The 19037-nt window shown below is 40.3% G+C and overlaps 1 protein-coding gene across 6 annotated transcripts in view; it reads left to right on the top strand.

Moving 5' to 3' along the window:
• The window catches only part of LYST (lysosomal trafficking regulator), a 164146-nt gene that overhangs the window by 33961 nt on the left and 111148 nt on the right, over positions 1–19037 (top strand). For all 6 annotated transcript variants that reach the window (XM_067535985.1, XM_067535988.1, XM_067535987.1 and 3 more), the window contains exons 4-6: positions 11946–12036; positions 14453–16544; positions 17917–18946. In XM_067535985.1, the coding sequence (XP_067392086.1) occupies positions 11946–12036; positions 14453–16544; positions 17917–18946 (3213 nt within the window). The remainder of the gene's footprint in view (positions 1–11945; positions 12037–14452; positions 16545–17916; positions 18947–19037) is intronic.

Below are 19037 nucleotides of genomic sequence, written 5' to 3' on the forward strand. Positions count from 1 at the left end.
AAAAATCATATAAGGCCTCAAAAAATCACAAGATGAGCTTAAGAATCTGAATGTTTTGAAAAACTATTTTTAGGTCTGTTTGCTTTATGGTGTTTGAGCTCTTTTGGGTTTGTTCTCCAACTTTTCTCTGTAGCCATGATGACTTGAAATTTATTTTTTAAATTGAAGATGAGATTTTCATCTAGTAATATGAATCCAGGATCTGGAGTTTTAAAAGTTATATCAAATACAATTTGACTTGCAATAAAATCACAAGCATAAATAACACTGGAAGTGAATAAATGTTTAGTACAATTATTTATACTGAATTAATATGGCCAATATTTAATTTGGAGATTCGTATATAATTATTGATGTTTTGGAATGGTCCACTACGCTTCTGGTCTGATCTGTATTTTCGAGTAGGAAAAAGACCAATAATCGATGTTAACTAGAAGGTACTGCATAATATTTGTGGAAAGGTAAATTAAGTAATTGGATGCTTTCTGTTGAGTAACCGAATTACAATAGAAAAACCTTTCCAGTGAAGTTACTTCCCCTTGAATGTGGAGAATTAATGATGAACCTCGGGTTGCTTTAAAATCCTGTTGATTTTTAATTTAGCTGTCTGAGTCATGATTTTCTTATTTCTTAATTGTATAAAAATATTTAGCCAATAAATATAAGACATGGAGAAAAATCAATTTCATGAAATTACACTGAATATTTTTTGTGTGATAAGGATGCTTCAGGAAATGTGGCTTTTGGTAAACAGTGCTACATTTCACTATTTAACTCTTCCAAACATCATTTGTTTTTCCGTGTTGTCTGTTCCAAAACTAGAAACTGTATGCACAGACTGCAGGATCCTATGGGTCTTTTTTGTAAAAATAGATGCCCTAGCTGAATTCCAGTTTGGGTAATTTATATTTTCCTTGTTCCAGTTGTCTTCCCTGGTATTAACTGTTTACATCACAGTTTAAGATCACATCTCACATTCCACCTCAGACAGGTCTGCATTTCAGTGGCCAGTAAAGTGATACCTGCATAGGTCCTAATCCTGTAATCAGATCCACTAGCATGGAGGTCTGCTAGGCTCTGTGCTAAAAGATCAGACTGCAGGATTGGGACCATAATTTTGTAAACTAGAATTTGTATTGGGGTGCAGGCCTAAAAGAGATTCACATCCACGTCTAGAGTTGTCATACGGCATGGTATTGGAAATCTTCTAGTCACTGCTCAGAGACTACAATACTAGTGTTTGTTGGACAGTGTTGTTGTTTTTTTGGTTTTTTGTTTTTTTTTTAAAAGATTTGTAAGTACTAGGGAAAACAGTATGTTTCCTACTAAAATTTCCTCGCTCTTTGTTAATGCTATTTATGGAATTAATTATTTTTACAGATTTAATCTTGGGATTCAGAGTCTCATGTCGGTATCCTAATTCTGATTCCCAGATCATGTTGAATCCACCACAGCATTGTAGAATATTGATACTATTATTTGCACACATGCCAACCTTCCTTATATAATTTCATGCCCAATATGTTCTAATTGATATCTTCTGCTGGGTTAGTTTTATGCTTCAGGTTTAGAGTGGATTTACCTGTATTACTTTCCATTTACATTGTATTTGTGGATAAGATAGTAATTGTTTTGTCTTCAGAACTTCAATTTAATTGATGGAAAGATAGGAGAGAGAATTGTTGATGCCGGTTCAGTTAACATGATTTTTAATTGATATTTGTAAAAACTCTTAAGTGGGAAGCTATTAATGTTTATATGGTACTTGGAGGAACACTTTATAACTGTTGTGTATGATTATCTAGTTTTATTTTTGGGGGCGAGCTGGACTCTATTTTTTATAAATCTAAAAAATAGTCCAGCTTGCCCCAAATATAAAAATTAAAATTATAGGAAGAGCAGGGGAGAGAATGAATGAGAGTGGTTTTTTTTTTTTTTTTAAATCTGATGTACCTAATACTGGGACACTGCATTTTGGCACATTACCAATTTTGTTTTATTGCTGTATTGTGCATTGCTAAGTGAAAAGTACTAAAAGCGCTTGTAAGTTTAATTTTGTAGATAAGTAGAAAACAAGAATATAATAAACTCAATGCTATGCAGTGGAAGACTGGTGAAGAGAACTGCAGGAGGCAGAGGTTATGCTACGGAGACTATATCAATATCGCTACGCCAGCCTAGCTGTGCTGGCATAGCCCTCTGGTATAGAGTTTCAGCCCGCACTGACAAAGTTTCTCTATCAGTGTAGGAACACCATCTGCCTGAAAGATGTTAGCTATGTTAACAGGAAGCACACTTTCTTGTTGACATAGCTGTGTCCACACTGTAGGTTTTGTTGGCATAACTGTCAGTTAGGGAGTGTGGTTTTTTCACACCCTGGACTGATGTAACAATGCTGATATAACTTTTCAGTGTAGACCAAGCCTTAATTCCTACTTTTCACTCCATTGAGTCTAGTGATAGTACTAGTCTGCCTGTTTCACTGTATTAAGCAATATAGGTGCCAACTTTTTTGTAAGAACATCTTAAGGAATCTCTCTTGCTCTGTTGTGGGGAGCAAGAGATCAATAGTGGTGGGGAAGGGATGAAAATAAGAGAACTAGACTTGACAGCTACCCTTTCCTTTCCCTGTTATGCAGTTTCCCATTGGTCAGGAAGGGGCAAAAAGCAGCCCTAGGGAAGTTGACTTGGGCATAGGAGAAGTGGGTAACAAGGAACTGGAACAAGAGATATGGGCTGTAATTATCTGAATGAACCACTATTAATATTATTTGCATGGTTCCATATTCGGAATGGTTTTTCAATGCATTTAATTATAGACAAAAACTATATTAACATTTAGGTAGCAAAGTCAACCCTTTGAAAATTAGGAAATGCCAGTTTTATGGTTATCCCTGTAACCATAATTCTATGCCATGTGTTTATCTTGTGCACTGAATGAGGAAAAAGTCCTGGGGAAAAATAATATGTGATCATGTAATTAAAGAATATCATTCTAATGTGACGTTCCCCTGGTGTAATCTGGGCTGGGGAATTGCTGTGTCACTCCAATCCCCCACTCCTGGAGCCCATCTTACTTTGCTCTACTGTGAGAACCCCCACTCCTGGGCTGTTCATGCACAACCTCCAGCATGTAAACTGCTCCCAACTAAGTGAGTGCTTCTAGTCAGCCACTCTTTGGACTATACAAGAGAATGATACTAGCTAATACCCGCAGTCTCAGATACAACCTAAGGAACCTCCATTTTACAATGTTCAGTTATGCTCACTGAACAATGTAAACACACATAAGTTTGTCAGTTTGACAAAGAAATTGATATGCACCAGCCTTGTTATTCCCAGTGAAGTCTCCAACACACTTCAAACAAAACGCACTGCTTTTTCAGTATTTTTCAGATAGAGCAAACAAACAATTTTATTAACTACAGAAGAATTTTAAGTGATAAGTCAAAACATAAGTCAGAATTGGTCAAAAGAAACGAAAGTAAAACACATTCTAAGCTATGCTTAACACTTTCATCAACCTTACAAACTTAGGCGATTCTCACCTCAAGCCGGCTGGTTTCCCTTTAGCCAGGCTCTCCCCTCTGGTCAGTACTTCTGTTGCTTTGTGATGTTAGTAGATGGAGGTGGAAGAGAGAGAGTATGGCCAGTGTCTCCCCTTTTTATAATGTTCCTTCTCCCCTCTGGGGCTTTGTCCTCCTCTCCCCGCCCTTTCTCCCTCCCACCAGAGTTAGGTGACAAACTCTATCCTTATATGGACTCCTCCATGTCCTGAATCAGGTAAGCATTAGCTCCTCATGGTTCCAAACTGACCATGGGAGGCAGGTGACTCACTTGTGAGTCCAAATGATCCTCTGTTGTTGCCCAGGCCAGTCCTTTGTTCCTGGAAGGCTGATCTGGGTTAATCCTATACACGCTTTAATGTGGTGAACTACCTCCTGCTCATTTTTCAGTTTTGCTTAAACATGTTTTAAAGACATGAGGACACATCTTTGGGAATATTATATAGTGCAGCCTCATAACTACACACATGAAATTGCAACCAACATACTACTATAACTATAATGACGAATGCAGCACGAGCATTTCAAAGACGTCTAACGGGACATGCTTTGCATTAGATAATACACAACTATACTATAAGGCTGGACATACACATATATAAATGGGCAAAATTTCAAAGGTGTTGCTGAGACATGATTTCAAAATAACAGGGAAAAACATTCACTGTAGCTTGGAGTTAATTGTATATTTTACTAATGGTGCTGCAGGTCACTCTTTAAAATTTCTACAGAAATCAAGAGGTTACACTGTGTAAAGTTCCTGCATAAATTGTTACTTTTTCAGATGCATTTATCTTGAATTTATTACAGAGCTACTTCTCCTGCTCACATTGGGCTGAAAGTTATTGTTCATTCCTTTCCAGTTGAAACTGTTAGCAATATATCTATATCTATATATTTTAATAAGGATAGGCAGAGGTCCATTTTCCTGTCTGTGGAGACAAGCTCCCAAGGCCATAAGAAGTAACTGAAATATCCAAGTATTACATTACAGCAGTGCTAACTTGTGGGAAAGAGAAGTAGAACTCTTCTTTGAGAGATGGTCCCTGTTGTATTCCACAGAGTATTACGCATGTGCCCAGAGTTGGAGAATTTGAAAGTAGAGTCCATTGGTCCGTTCATGTGCCTGACTCACCTTGTGTTTCTGCCCAAGGCAATAAACAAGGGGGCCAACTGACGGCGTCTTCAGTTCCTTCTCACCACCGCATGGTCCAGGTTGGCACTTTCGGTATCCTCATCTCTGATGCACTTTGAAAAGATCATAGCTGTCATTTAATTACCAGTTTTATCTGCAGTTTTACTAGTTTTTATCTTTCATAGTTTAAGTAGTTTTAACGTTAGTTTTAAAATGGAATCGGGAGTTTCTCGGCTGATGCAAACCCTTCAGCCTCCTTCCTCCCCCCAGCCTCTTGGGCAGTCACCAGACTATGCTCAGGATTCTGGGCTTCAAAATCTGCACCTCCTGCCTGCGATCCTTCTCTATCAGTTATGACCATCAATGCTGCCTCTATGGCCTGGGAGAAGCTCACGTTGCGCTAGATGCAGTAATTGCCAATCGTTCCCCAGCAGAACCTGAGAAGGCCAAGCTCTTTGTCTCTGAAAATTTCTTGTAGAGATGGCCACGAGACCGCATTCAGAACCCCCCCTGTATATTGGCCTGATTCAGTGAGGAGTGCTCCTCCTGCTACAATGTCCAACTCTGATGCTGGCAGAGCCAACCCCGTTGACCCTACAGTGGGGTCTACTCAGAACATTCGGAAGCATCTACGCATGGGTCTTCCTCTAAGTTCAAGAGAGTGGATGCTTCCTCCACTTGCTCAGCTCAAGGGGATGGAGCTTTTGCCAAGTCCCAGAGTCACGAAAAGACTCAGAAACCTTGGGATCCAGCGGCCACTGGTGTTGAACTGCCAATACTGCCATCACTGGCACCCCACAAGACACAAGGTAAGCCTGTACTAGGCAAGTCGTTGGCGCTGGTGCCAATGTCCAGGAAGGAAAGAGTGCCTCTCACACCAGGAAGATCAGGATCTGAGCCTGAACTCCAAGAGGTCTTTGTCTTATTGGACCCAGAGTCCCCTCCATGAGGGCTCCTCTACTTCCAGGGAGATCATATCCCCTCCACAGGATGTGCCTAGGCTATGGACACTCTCACCCTTCTCACAGGTTCTATACTCTGTTCCATCAGAATCCACTTTCTCCTTTTCTGATGAATCTGAATCAGGAGGAGAACTGCCCCTTCCATACCACCCCTGTGCAACACTTTCTCCTTTTCTGATGAATCTGAATCAGGAGGAGAACTGCCCCTTCCATACCACCCCTGTGCAACATCAGAGACATGCATGCCCATGAGAACAGTTGCCTCATCCTCCTCAGAGCCATTGGCACCCTATGCCATGGGGACTTCTGCAACTTCCGTCAGATCCAGTTTACTGGTCATATTGGGCTTACTGGGCTCAGTATCCTCCCTCGGAACCTGTCCAGTCTGAAAAAGAATCACTGCCTGCTTCTCCATCAAGAAGATCCGTCAGGATCACGGACCCATTAGTGGAGGAAGAATCTTACATCTAGGTCCCGGCAGTTCTGCTGGAACCAGGGAGGTCCCCTTCTTCCTCACCGGATGAAGCAGTGACTGCTTCATCTCCCTCCTCCCCAGCTGATTTTCATCAATTCCAAGAGCTTCCATGGAGAGTTGCGGAAGAACTCTACATCTCACTGTAGGAGATTCAGGACTTGCAGCATAAGCTCCAGGATATCCTACATACCTTGGCACCGGTGAGAATAGCGCTCTAATTTGCAATGGAATATTAGAACCAGCCAGAGCTGTATGGCATACTCCCACCACATGTTCCGCCACTCCCAGGGGAGCAGAGTAACTTTACTATGTCCTGACCAAGGGATCAGAGTTCCTCTTCTCCCACCCTGCTCTGAACTCACTGGTGGTCCAGGCTGCTGCAGACAGGACTAAGCAATACCTGGTCCACTTCTGGGCACAAGGAAGGGAAGGGTCTTGATCAAGGGTCTTGAGGCCAGAAAGTCTTCTCTTCCTGCAATGTGCAATTCAGGATAGTGAATTATTAAGTTCTCTTGGCTAAAAATGACATCCTGCATTGTGCTAAATTTGAAGAATTTGCCCTACCACAACAAGATTGTGTCCACTTCCAGGCCCTCATCAACAAAGGGAAACAGCCAGAACTGCCCTCCAGTCTACAGTAGACACTGTTGTTACCTCCTCCAGGGCCATTGCCACAGCTGTTGTGATGTGTAGAGTCCTGGCTTCATGCTTCTAGTTTTCCTGAGGGAGGTCCAGTACATCATCAAGGACCTTCCTTTTGATGAATCCCATCTTTTCAATCAAAAGACGAAGTCCTCATATATATTGAAAGACTCTAAGACTATCTTTCACTTACTGAGGTGGGAGCATATATGCCCAAAACAGAAGTTCCTCCTCTCCTTGTCCACCCACAGGTACTGATCTCCTCAGTTCTATCACCTTTTGAGCGTCCATGAAAATGCCCAAAGACTCTGATATCGCACTTCCCTGGCCCTCCCTTGCTGGCTTCCTTTTTGCAGGCCCAGCTTCAGGTCAAGAGGTATTTTTGATGCAAACTCAAGAGCCGACAACCGCAGAGCCTAACTTCTCGTAACCCCTCCTATCCCTTTGGTTGTCACTTAACACTCTCTTTTACCATTCTTGGAGTACAATAACAATGGATAAATAAATGGGTGCTGAATGTCATTCGCTATGGCTATCTGATCGAATTTGTCACACTTCCTCCTCCAAAACCCTCCTCCACATCTCCTTTGGGGACCACTCTCACGACAATATCCTCTCCCAAGAGTTGAACCTTTTTATTGCATCAGGGAGAAATAGAGCACATTCCCCTAGAATATAAAGGAGCAGGGTTCTATTCAACTTACTTCCTAATTTCCAAGAAAAAAGGAGGTTGGAGATCAATCCTCTACCTCTGCCACTCAATCCCGTCATCCGCAAACTCAAGTTTTGCATGGTCACATTAGCAGCAATCATTCCCTTCCTAGAAAAAGGCATGATTCACAGCTCTTGAAATGAAGGATGCTTACTTCCAGCTCAACATTCATCCTGCCCACAGATGTTTTCTCAAATTCACGGTGGACACCAGCCATTTCCAATACAGAGTTCTTCCTTTTGGAATAGCTGCTGCTCCCAGCGTCTTCACTAGAGTATATTCCAAGTGGCAACTCACATCAGGCATCTTAGTCGTCTTGTTTTTCCATACTTCAACAACTGGCTCCTGACAACCTGGTCCCCCCAGGAGGCCCTTGTGTTGACCTCCATGTTACTCAATCGCCTCGCTTCACTGGGAATTAGCATCAACATCGAGAAATCGATCCTCAAGCCCACACAGTCACTAGACTTCATTGGGGCTACCATAAACTCTATCACAGCATGAACATTCTTTCCCACAGACAAGTTTCAGGTGATGAACACCATAATTTCTCACATCATGAATGACCCGCATACGAGTCAAGACATGCCTATCCCTTTTGGGTAGGGTGACCAGATAGCAAGTGTGAAAAATCAGGATGGCAGTTGGGGATAATAGGCGCCTATAAAGAAAACACCCTGAATATTGGCACTGTCGCTATAAAATCGGAACACGTGGTCACCTTACTTCTGGGCCATATGGTTTTGTGCACCTATGTGACCCCTTTCATGAGACTTCATCTTTGCTGCCTCCAGACATGGCTCCATTCCATTGCTCTCTGGACTTCAGGCTGAAGGTTCTCGCCAAGATACTATCATCCTTACTATGGTGGACAGACGACCTGTCAGTTACTCCTAGGAGTTCCCGTTCTTCCCTCCTCTCCAAGCACAATTATTGTCACTGACACGTCCCTAATAGGTTGGGGAGCCCATATGGATAATCACACGGCACAAGGTACATGGACCTCTCACAAGTCCAGGATGCATATCAACATCCTGAAACTTCAAGCAGTGCAAAAAGCATTTGACTCCTTTCTCCCACTCATTCTAAATCCACAAACAACCTGCCCAGGACTCTGCACAAAAGCAGTCAAGTTCAGGAACTGATGTATCACATACCAAATCACACTATCTGCAGCCTACCTTCTGGAAACACAGAATGTGTTTGCAGACTCGCTCGGTAGACACTTTGCGAGTGATCATGAATGGGAGCTTCACAATATGGTGTTATGCAACATCTTTGAACAATGAGGGAACCCAACTAGAGACCTATTCACTTCTCAGACCAACAGCAAATGCACCACATATTGCTCCAGAGGAGGCATCAGCTGTTGCTGCCAGGGCAGTGCTCTCCTCCTCTTGTGTTCAGACCAAATCAACTGCGCATTTCCTACTGCTGCCACTCCTACCTTGAGTTCTCCTGAAAATCTGACGAGACAGGGGATAGTCATTCTCATTGCCCCCTTCTGGCCCAAACAAGTCTAGTTCCCCAGTTTCCTCCACATGTCCTCCTGTCCCCCAATTCCCATCCTGAACTTCCCTGATCTCCTTACCCAACATGATGGCAGAATCAAGCACTGCTTGATTATGATCAAGGACTGCTCTGTTTTTACACACCCACTAACTGCTAGATTTAGGAAGGCCATCCTCAGAACCTTCCCTCTCTGCCAAATGCTCACACCTCAGTGGGACTTGAATTTGGTACTTTCAGCTTTAATGAAATCCCCCTTTGAGCCACTGGCATCCTTCTCCTTATCAATCCCTTCCATGAAAATCACCTTTCTAGTGGCCATCACTTCAGCATGGAGGGTATTACCTCAGTGCTATAATGGTGGACCCACCATTCACAGTATTGGAGAAGGTCTCCTTACGTCTGCACCCTAAATTTCTACCATAAGGGGTGTCCCACTTCTACGTTAACCAAGCTATTCACTTACTTGTTTTCTTTCCAAAACCACATGCCGCTGCAAAAAAAAGTCAGCCCCATTCCCTCAATGTCAAGTGTGTGCTGGCCTTTTACCTGCGGAGAACAAAACCTGTCAGTCCCCTAGGCTATTCACTGCAAGAGCTGAGAGACTCTGAGAACAGGCCATCTCCACCCAAAGAATCTCCAGGTGGATTTCTGACTGCATCAAACTCTGCTACCAACTGTTGGGCATGCCTCCCCCTCCAGGGAAATGAGCTCACTCTCCTAGAGCTCAAGCTATGAACAGGGCCTCTCATAGACATATATGTAGAGCAGCCACATGGAGATGCTTCATTTGGCATGGTGGTCCTCTGCATGACCCTTCCGTCATCATCGTCGCACCTCCACCAACTTAGTTACTGCTTGTCAGTCACCTTCAGTGAAATACAATAGGGACCATCACTCGAAGAATAGGAGGTTATTTATCTGTAACTGGAAGTTCTTCAAGATGTATGGTCCTTATCTATATTCTCCTTCCCATGAGTGGCACGGGCACCCCCCTTCAGCGAGGCTAGCCCCCACCCTTTCTGCCTGAGCCCCCCTTCCCGCCTGCTCTTGCTGGCACCAAGGAGCCCCACTGCAGCCTGGCCCCCCAGCCCTCATTACCTGCCACCCATGGTGTTGGGCCTTGGGGAAGGGGTGGAGCACGGATCGGAAGAGGCAGGGCCATCACAGCCCAGGCATCCAGCAGTAGGACGGTGGCAGCTGCACCAGGGGAGTCTAAACCGCTGCCCATTCCCCTTCTGCAGCAAAGGGGAAGGAGGGTGGAGTCTCTAAGATTTACGGTGGAGAAGGAACTGGAGACACGGTTGGTTTTCCCCTCCCCCCCTCCCCCCTTTATCACCTTGGACGGAAGCACAAGGCGAGTCAGGACCCATGCTTGGACCAGCAAACACTACTTTAAAATTTTCCATCTCCAGGAGCAGGGTGCACGTGTAACCCTCCGTGGAATACTGATAGGGGCTACATATCTTGAAGAACCTCCTGTTACAGGTAAGTAACCTCTTCTGGGTGATGGTCTATAACATGTATGGACTTAACTAAGGCTTCTGTCAATAGTTCTAGGTAGTTGACTGATTAAATTTAGTTACTTGTAATAGATCCCATAAAACCTAGGTAAGGGTTGGTTAGGTTGCAGTAAATGTTAGTCTTTATACATGCAATCTGTTCTTCTTAGAATTGTATTTTGTCATTTGTAAAGGGAATTAATAGCATTTCCCACCTCACAGAGGTGTTATGAAGATAAATACATTAAGATTGTGACCTTCCAATACTACAGTAATGGCATCCATGTAAGTACCTTTGATAAATACTACATTCTGAAGGCAGATTAAATTAATGTTTTCCTTGTCCATTTTGTGGCATAACTTTCTTCTTCCTATTGAGTAAACTGGCAGCAAATTAGTCAGTGTCTGTGTCTGTTTCCCATCTATAAAACCAGGGTAATGATACTGACCACTGTTTGTAAAGTGCTTTAAGATCTATGGATGATTAGTGCTATATAAGAGCTATATATTATTATCTTTAATTTATTGATCGATCTAGCTGATGCCCAAGAACAATAAAGCATGTTTGAAAACTGATTTCACAGCTTCTTGAGGCTTCTGAAAAACTTTGTTTCTTCAGGGAAAAGCATCTGCTAAAATTTTCGGTCTTGGGGCTTTAGTTTCTTAGTGTAGAAGAGAACAGTGGAAAACCCTCAGCACTTAAGTAGTACTGACTCTGGTAGAGAGTGGTGTATAAAGGCCAGTGCAGAGTTTTGTTCATGCTCTATCCCATTTACTGCTGCCCTCTGGGCTCAAAATTCTTTAAGTTTTGAGAGAGTTCCAGAATCTGTGCAGGAATGACAATTTCAAAGAAATAAAATTACAGATAAGTAAACTTATTTTCCCTCTGTAGAATTCTATTCTCCCATAGTACCTTGTTGTAGATAACTTTTTCCTTTAAGGGGTAACTTACAGCCTTTCCCAGAAGAAGGAATATTTTTAAATGTGGTAAGGCAATACATATGCTATTTTAAGAAAAGAAAAGAAAAGCATAGCATGTCTTGCAACCACAGAGATTCCCAGTTCCTTTTTTTATGGTTTCATACTATCTCCCTTCAGACCAATAGAAGTTATTTACTTTCAGTTTTCACTTAATGTTTTTTTTCTCCCCCTTAGGTGAGGAATTCTTTCAACAAGAAATGTTTGGATATCTTTGATATTTACCGACAAAATTGCAAAGATGTGCTAAATACTTGTAATGCTTTCTGGTTTGCTGTGGCTTATGGCTAGAACTTTTTTTTTTCTGCAGAGTTATTTCTCCAGTGTAGCTTTTGGGGATTCAGGGAATTGAATGTTTAACTCTAAATAAAATTTATATTAGGAAATCAATGGCAGATGGAAGAGTCCAGCTATTTCTGTAAAACAAGACATGAAGTTTTAAAAATACTTTGTTTCCAATATAGGAGCTGACGTGTCGAGAAGAACTTCTAACTCTCCTTCTGTCTCTTCTCCCACTGGTGTGGAAAATACCTGTCCAAGAAGAAAAAGCGATAGGTATGTTTTTCATCATACTGCGCTATCAGAATCGTAGCAAAAATGATGTATTGTAATAATGTGTATGCTGAAACTTAAAAATAAAAATCCTGGATTCAAAACCATACATAATGAGGAATTTAGGCAAAGAGTCTCTTACATTTCAAACTGGTGACTTCCTTTTTTGAGTTCTGTATACTTTCTCCCAATAGAGGGAAGACTGAGCAAATTGCAAAGCAGCAAAATGTTTGAGGGAGAGAATTTGATTCCTTTCAGGAATCCTAAAGTATCTTGCATAGACTTGTCCCACATTTCTTTATATTTTAAGTCCTTTGTCTGTCTAAGTCTTGTTACCATACATAGAGTCACAATACTTATAGAGCAAGTCTGATAGTCTGTGTGTAACTTAAAATTCAGTTGCATTTTCAGCTTGATTGACTCAAACACAAGCCTTCTTGTGGTCATGTGATAAATTAGTGGCTTTATCAGAATTAGTTTAAAATAATGCATCACTTTTTAAAATGTCTCAAACCTGTTCATGTACAGTGTATAATGTATTTTTGTCTTTTCCCAGCCGAATCCCTAGCTAGCATTACTAGTGGGATAAACTTCAAGAAGCTTTCCTCTTGTTAGAGGCTATTGGGCTGCATTTCTGTGTAAAATTTTTCTAATATTTTTTGTGATATGCTTTCATTCTTCCCAGATAGGCACTACCCTCTACTGCATGAAGTCTACATTTTTTGCAATTTATTATAAGGGTCCTTATCAAGCACAAGAATTGAGCCTTTTTATAAAGAATGATGATCAGAGGGAGCTTCTTACCTGTTTTTAAAAAGTGGTGCAGATGCACTGGTGCTATGAATGGTTTAAACACTATCATAGAACAGGGACAGGTTAGCTTGCTCTTTTTTTGCTACCATCTCATCTCATCCCCAGAGCTCTAAGTAGGTGGTAAAAAACTCTGCAACAGGAATACACGATGGTTATACCATTAGTAGCATGAGTCCAGCTGCATCATTGCTGAAAATGGGTATGTAACTTCCTCACGTAGAGACCTCCTCTATGTGAGTTCCTAGCAATTAGATATAATTTGAGTCCAGGCATACAGGCTACTTAAAAATGCTTATTTCACCCCCTTTATAATTATCCTCAAATCCCACTTGGACCCCTGAGCAGTCTTAAATTTCATATCCATGGTACAAGCAGAAAGCAAATACGCTGTCATTGGATGTTCTCCAAATTTTGCTAGCAATATATATTATATGCTTGAGTGTCACTCTTGGCCTCGCTGTTGGGGGCGTTCAGCTCATTAAAGGTGGCTGTGATTTTCCTTCCCCCTCCAAAAACTCCTTCCCAACTCAAAAAACAACTTTGGCACATACTGGTAAAACTACTGGAATTAGGATCCTTGAAAGTCAACTTTAACAAAGTTGTAACATGTTGATTTTTATTCTGAACTTTTTTTTAGGAATAGTTTTTGTAGGAGTGAAAATAGTTTAAGTTCCAGACCTTTAGTTCATCAAAATCAGCATTGTTGTAAATACAAACTTTTTAGTTTTTCTGTTACCCGCCATTTTTTAAAATCTCTTTGTTGAAGAGAACAGTGTACTATATCCTCTTACGAACAGGATTGGGAATCAGGTAGGACTGTGTTCACACATCAGCTCAGCCACCGATTTGCTGTGTTGCATTGGGTAAATTTCTTCCCTGTGTGCCTGATCCCCATTCGTTTGATGAGAATAAGACTTATCACACATCAAATGGGTGTTGTTGCGTATTAGACCACTTTTGTACAATGCTGTGAACATGTACAGTGGTGTATGTTAAGTGATTATTCTTTCATTAGGTTTTCATATAAACAAATTACTTTCTTGTGAAAGCAATCATATTCAACTTGTTAGAGTAATAAAAGATAAGGGTTCAGAGTAGCTCTTTATCAGATTTAATATTTTGGTTCTGTTGTTCTTCTGATATAGCCAGAGTCAAGCATGTCAGTGTGTTCCTTTTAAGATATGGGAATTTTAACAGGTAAGAGGGGTTTCTAAAACACATTTTGAAAAATATAATTTTTTTCTGTCTCAAAAACCTAGTCTATGTTGATATGGGTGAAGGAAATGAAATGCTGCTGTTCAAGAAAAAATATAGAAAATTCAAAGTTAGTCTTTGATTACTAATAGGAAGAAACTAAAACTGTGGTGGTCCTGTTCTGAGAATAAGCAAATAGCCTTTTTGTGATAAATTTTTGTTTAGTTATACTGGAGGTGTTAAATCATGAATAAAAGCAATGGAAAACTGTGGAAAACCTTCAGCGACACTAACCAAATATGTATCCCAAAGATACATATGTTCAAGTTATAAAGTGCTACAAATATATTTAATACAAGTTTCATCGTGTTACTTTGAAGTGTAATGTATGTGCTGATTTTTCTTTCAACAGATTTTCATCTACCCTTCATGGTTGACACATGCCTGACTAAAGAGACGCATTCAAGTTCTCTGAGATGTACACAGGAAAAACTAAGTTTAGAAGGAAATGCTCATCCATCCTTTCAGACTCCTGTAAAACTAAATTCCTCATCTCGAAAAACTAGGCATCCACGCAAAACCACCCATCGATATTCTGTGAGGGATGCAAGAAAATCTCAGTTATCCACTTCCGATTCAGAAGGCAATTCAGATGATAAGACAACCATAATGATTAAACATAGACGGTCCCAAATCCTACAGCCTTTTATAACATACCCACGTAGGGACAACTACCTTGCAAGTACGGGTGATTCCCCAATGGCAGAAGTGCTACCAAGTTTTAATCCTGATGCCGTGAGTCTAGAAAATTCTAGACAGATCATTCCAGCCCAACAGTCAGAATCTGATGTTTTAAATCAATCAGCTGCAGCAGCAGTTGTCAGCAGTATGGACAATTCTCCATTTGACTTGTGCCATGTCTTGTTGTCATTGTTGGAAAAAGTATGTAAATTTGATATTACCTTGAATCATAGTTCTGCACTTGCAGCCACTGTAGTGCCCGCATTGACAGAATTCTTATCAGGATTTGGAGACTGTTGTAATGTAAGTAGGGCTGCAGAAAGTGAAGTGGTTTCTGCAAGCTGGACAGAAGAACCTGTGGCTCTGGTTCAAAGGATGCTCTTTAGAACAGTGCTGCACCTTATGTCCATAGATATTAGCAATGCTGAAACTATGCCTGACAACTTGAGAAAAAATCTAACAGACTTACTTAGAGCAGCTTTAAAAATTAGAACTTGTTTGGAAAAGCAATCTGATCCTTTTGATCCAAGAAAAAAGAAAACACTACAGGAGGTTCAGGATGATTTCATATTCTCCAAGTATCGCCACAGAGCCCTTCTTTTGCCTGAGCTTCTAGAAGGTGTTTTGCAGATTCTGATCTGTTGCCTTCAGAGTTCAGCCTCTAATCCATTTTATTTTAGTCACTCGATTGATCTAGTTCATGAGTTTATACAACACCAGGGATTTAAACTATTTGAAATAACAGTGCTTCAAATGGAATGGCTGGTTGCAAGGGATGAGGAAATAACTACCGAAGCCTCTGAACATCTAAAAGCCCTAATCAACAGCATTATGAAAATAATCAGCACTATCAAAAAAGTGAAATCAGAACAGCTTCATCAGTCAATGTGTACGAGAAAGAGGCATAGACGATGCGAGTATTCTCACTTCATGCATCACCACAGAGATCTCTCGGGACTTCCTGTTTCTGCTTTTAAAAACCAGGTTTCCAGAAACCCTTTTGAGAACATAATAGATGGAGAATTTCGTTATCCTGAACGGTGCTGTTGCATTGCTGTTTGTGCTCATCAATGCTTCCACTTGCTGCATCAAGTTTCTTTGAGCAGCACCTGTGTTCAGATTCTATCGGGTATACATAATGTAGGAATATGCTGTTGTATGGACCCAAAGTCTGTGATTACTCCATTACTTCATGCTTCCAAGTTACCAGTCTTAAAAAACTTTCAACAGTACATATTGAGCATCCTTAACAAGTTTATATTGGATCAGTTGGGTGGAGCTGAAGTTTCTCAAAAAATTATACAGGCAGCCTGCAATATTTGTACTATTGACTGTGACCAACTTGCTGAGCTAGAAGATACCCTGCAAAGCAACTCGACTGATATTGGTCTTGCATCAAATTTTTCAAGTCCTTATAGGTTTCAAGGGATTTTGCCTAGTAGTGGATCTGAAGACATGTTGTTGAAGTGGGATGCTTTGGAGGCTTACCGGGACTTTGCTTTTGAAGAAGACAAAGTACGCAGTGCTCAGATAGCAAGCCACATTTGCCATTTAATCCAAAAGGGTAATGTGGTGGTTCAGTGGAAGCTATACAATTATGTTTATAACCCAGTGCTCCAGAGGGGGGTTGAGTTAGCTCATCACTCTCAACAGCTAGGTATAACTGCAGCATGCAGTCACGTATGCAACTGTCATGGCCAATGTTTGCCCCAGGAAGTACTTCAGATTTATTTACAGACACTACCTGCATTATTTAAATCCAGGTTTGTTAATTTTGTATTTATTCATGGGAAAACTGTAGCTGTAAATTACAGAAATGTTTGTACATTAATCACTGATTATAATTAGTAACAGATTTGAGGTTGGGTAGCAGCACACACTTGGAAATTAAGATGATGGGGGGCCATGTAAATACTTAGGTTTGAGACCTTTTATCTAACTCTTGCTAATAGGTTCATAAATCTCAGAAGTCCATGGATCTGGGATGATGGTATCTACACTATAAAACTAAAGTGTGTAAAACCTTTAGACAGAATGCAACATACAAACCTATTTTGCACTTCTTATTCCTCAAGCAAAAGTTACTTAGTAGCGTTGAATAGGTTCATTTGTTATTTTGTGAAGGAATTTAGACTTTATTCTTTGCAGTCTAACTTCTACCATTGCAACTGCCTTCATAGAAGCTATAGGTTTAATGTTACAGAAATATATAAGTACCTAAAAGGATTAGAGACTTGGGTAAGGATCTGTATGAACTAATAACTTTTTGTGGGTGTGCATAGACACGCTTGGAAATTAAAATAAGTAGAGTTTGGATTAATACATGAAAGGGTGCTTTTTTTTCTCTAAGTAGGTAATAATTAGTATTTTGTGTACAGTATGACATTACTATTTTAAAACATCAGATACAAAAGCTTGCTTGTAAAATATTTCAGATAAAATGAAAAATACATTGGTTTGTGCACCATATTCATACAAATATTCTTGCTAACTATGGCATAATAATATTACATAATGTTTTAAAATTGTTATATTCAAAGGAAATTTGTCCTTTCCAGTGAGTAACAGAAGTAAGAGGGACAACTACATATTTCAAAATTGTTCTTCATTTAATATGTTCACTGATTGTAAATGATTGTTTTTAAAAAGAGCACCAGAGGCTAAGGTACAGATACAGCATAAAGCTATGTGAGTCCTTGAGCAAATTTAACTGCAGAGGTTAATTAAAACACTCTTGTGGCCCTAAACACCATGTCCTTCCAATCCACAAGAAGTGCATTGTAGTGGTCTGCCACTATGCATTGCCTATTTGAGAAGTAAGTTTGTGTGGATTCTCTCCCACTATCAAATGGATTATCCTTACTCAGGACTTTAGAATAATGCAGAAAGATGTCCTCCATAGATTCTCACCAGTAAGCCCCAATACAGCAGTTAATGGGTAAGAGATTGGGGTCAAAAGTTTCCTTACCCCCCCAACAATCTAACTTTATTTATAGCCTGATATGTAATGCATTTTACTGTAATGATAACTTACTTTTACTAGGATTGAAGAAGAATCTGGGACAAAGAATCTAAAAAGCCCTGTTTATGTCTAGCTTATATAATAGGGAAGTTTTTGTGTGCTTTCTCCCACAGGATAATACAAAATCTGTTCTTAAGTTGTAATGGAGTGAATCAAATGACAGAACTGAATTACTTAGATACTTTAAGAAGTCACTCTCTGAAAGTATTTGAAACTCTGATATTCTGCCTTGAAGATCAGCAGAAAGACCAAGGAATGCCGGAACTAGACGGTATGGATAATGAACAAAAGGAGTCTATTTTAGATTTAATGACTTCCTTTCATAGCCAGCAGATGATTTCCTATGTTCCTCAAAGCCTGACCAAGTTTTATGCAGGCCTCCGAGAAGCTTATCCAAAGAAGAAAAAAATTGTTAATCAAGATATTCATGTCAATTTGATAAACTTATTTCTCTGTGTGGCTTTTTTGTGTATAAGTAAAGAAGCAGATTGTGATCGGGATTCAGCTAATGATTCTGAAGATACATCAGGCTATGATAGCACAGCTAGTGAGCCTTTGAGTCACAAGCTACCATGTCTGTCACTAGAGAGTCTTACTTTACCTTCCCCAGAACATATTCACAGGGCAGCAGACATTTGGTCCATGTGTCGTTGGATCTATTTGTGTAGTTCAGTTTTCCAGAGACAGTTCCATAGACTTGGTGGTTTTGAAGTTTGTCATAGATTAATAATCATGATTATTCAGAAACTTGCCAAAAATAAAAAAGAGCAAGAAAAAAAGGAGAGAACTTTAAGTGAAAATAAATGTTTAAATGGGAGTCCTCCTAATGAACCTGTTCTCAAAGAAGATTCATATCACTTGACTGTGAACAAACAGTTGACACAATCAGAGTTTAATAGTCTTGATGAAAATCTTGATGCTTCTGGACAACTGGTGTCTGAATGTGTCTCATGTGACAATTCTTTGAGAGTGGAACAAACTTCAGTTGCTACTGTTGCTGAGCTTGGGGAACTAAAGAAGTCTATAAAGCAAGAGAATGAGTGGTCACTTCAGAGTATAAGACTCTTGGAAGCTTTGCTGACTATTTGTCTACACAGCACAAATAGTACCCCACAGAAGTCGGAAATGGAGTTGCTTCACCAGGTAATATATAATTTATATAAAGTTCTTTAAAAGATACATGTACAATACTGTCTTGCCAGTAACTCAATGAAAACTCATTTTTGAAGTGGGC

Source organism: Emydura macquarii, unplaced genomic scaffold (assembly GCF_026122565.2).
Source record: "Emydura macquarii macquarii isolate MOO-44397 ecotype Brisbane River unplaced genomic scaffold, CSIRO-AGI_Emac_v2 contig_3517, whole genome shotgun sequence".
Lineage (NCBI taxonomy): Eukaryota > Metazoa > Chordata > Testudines > Chelidae > Emydura > Emydura macquarii.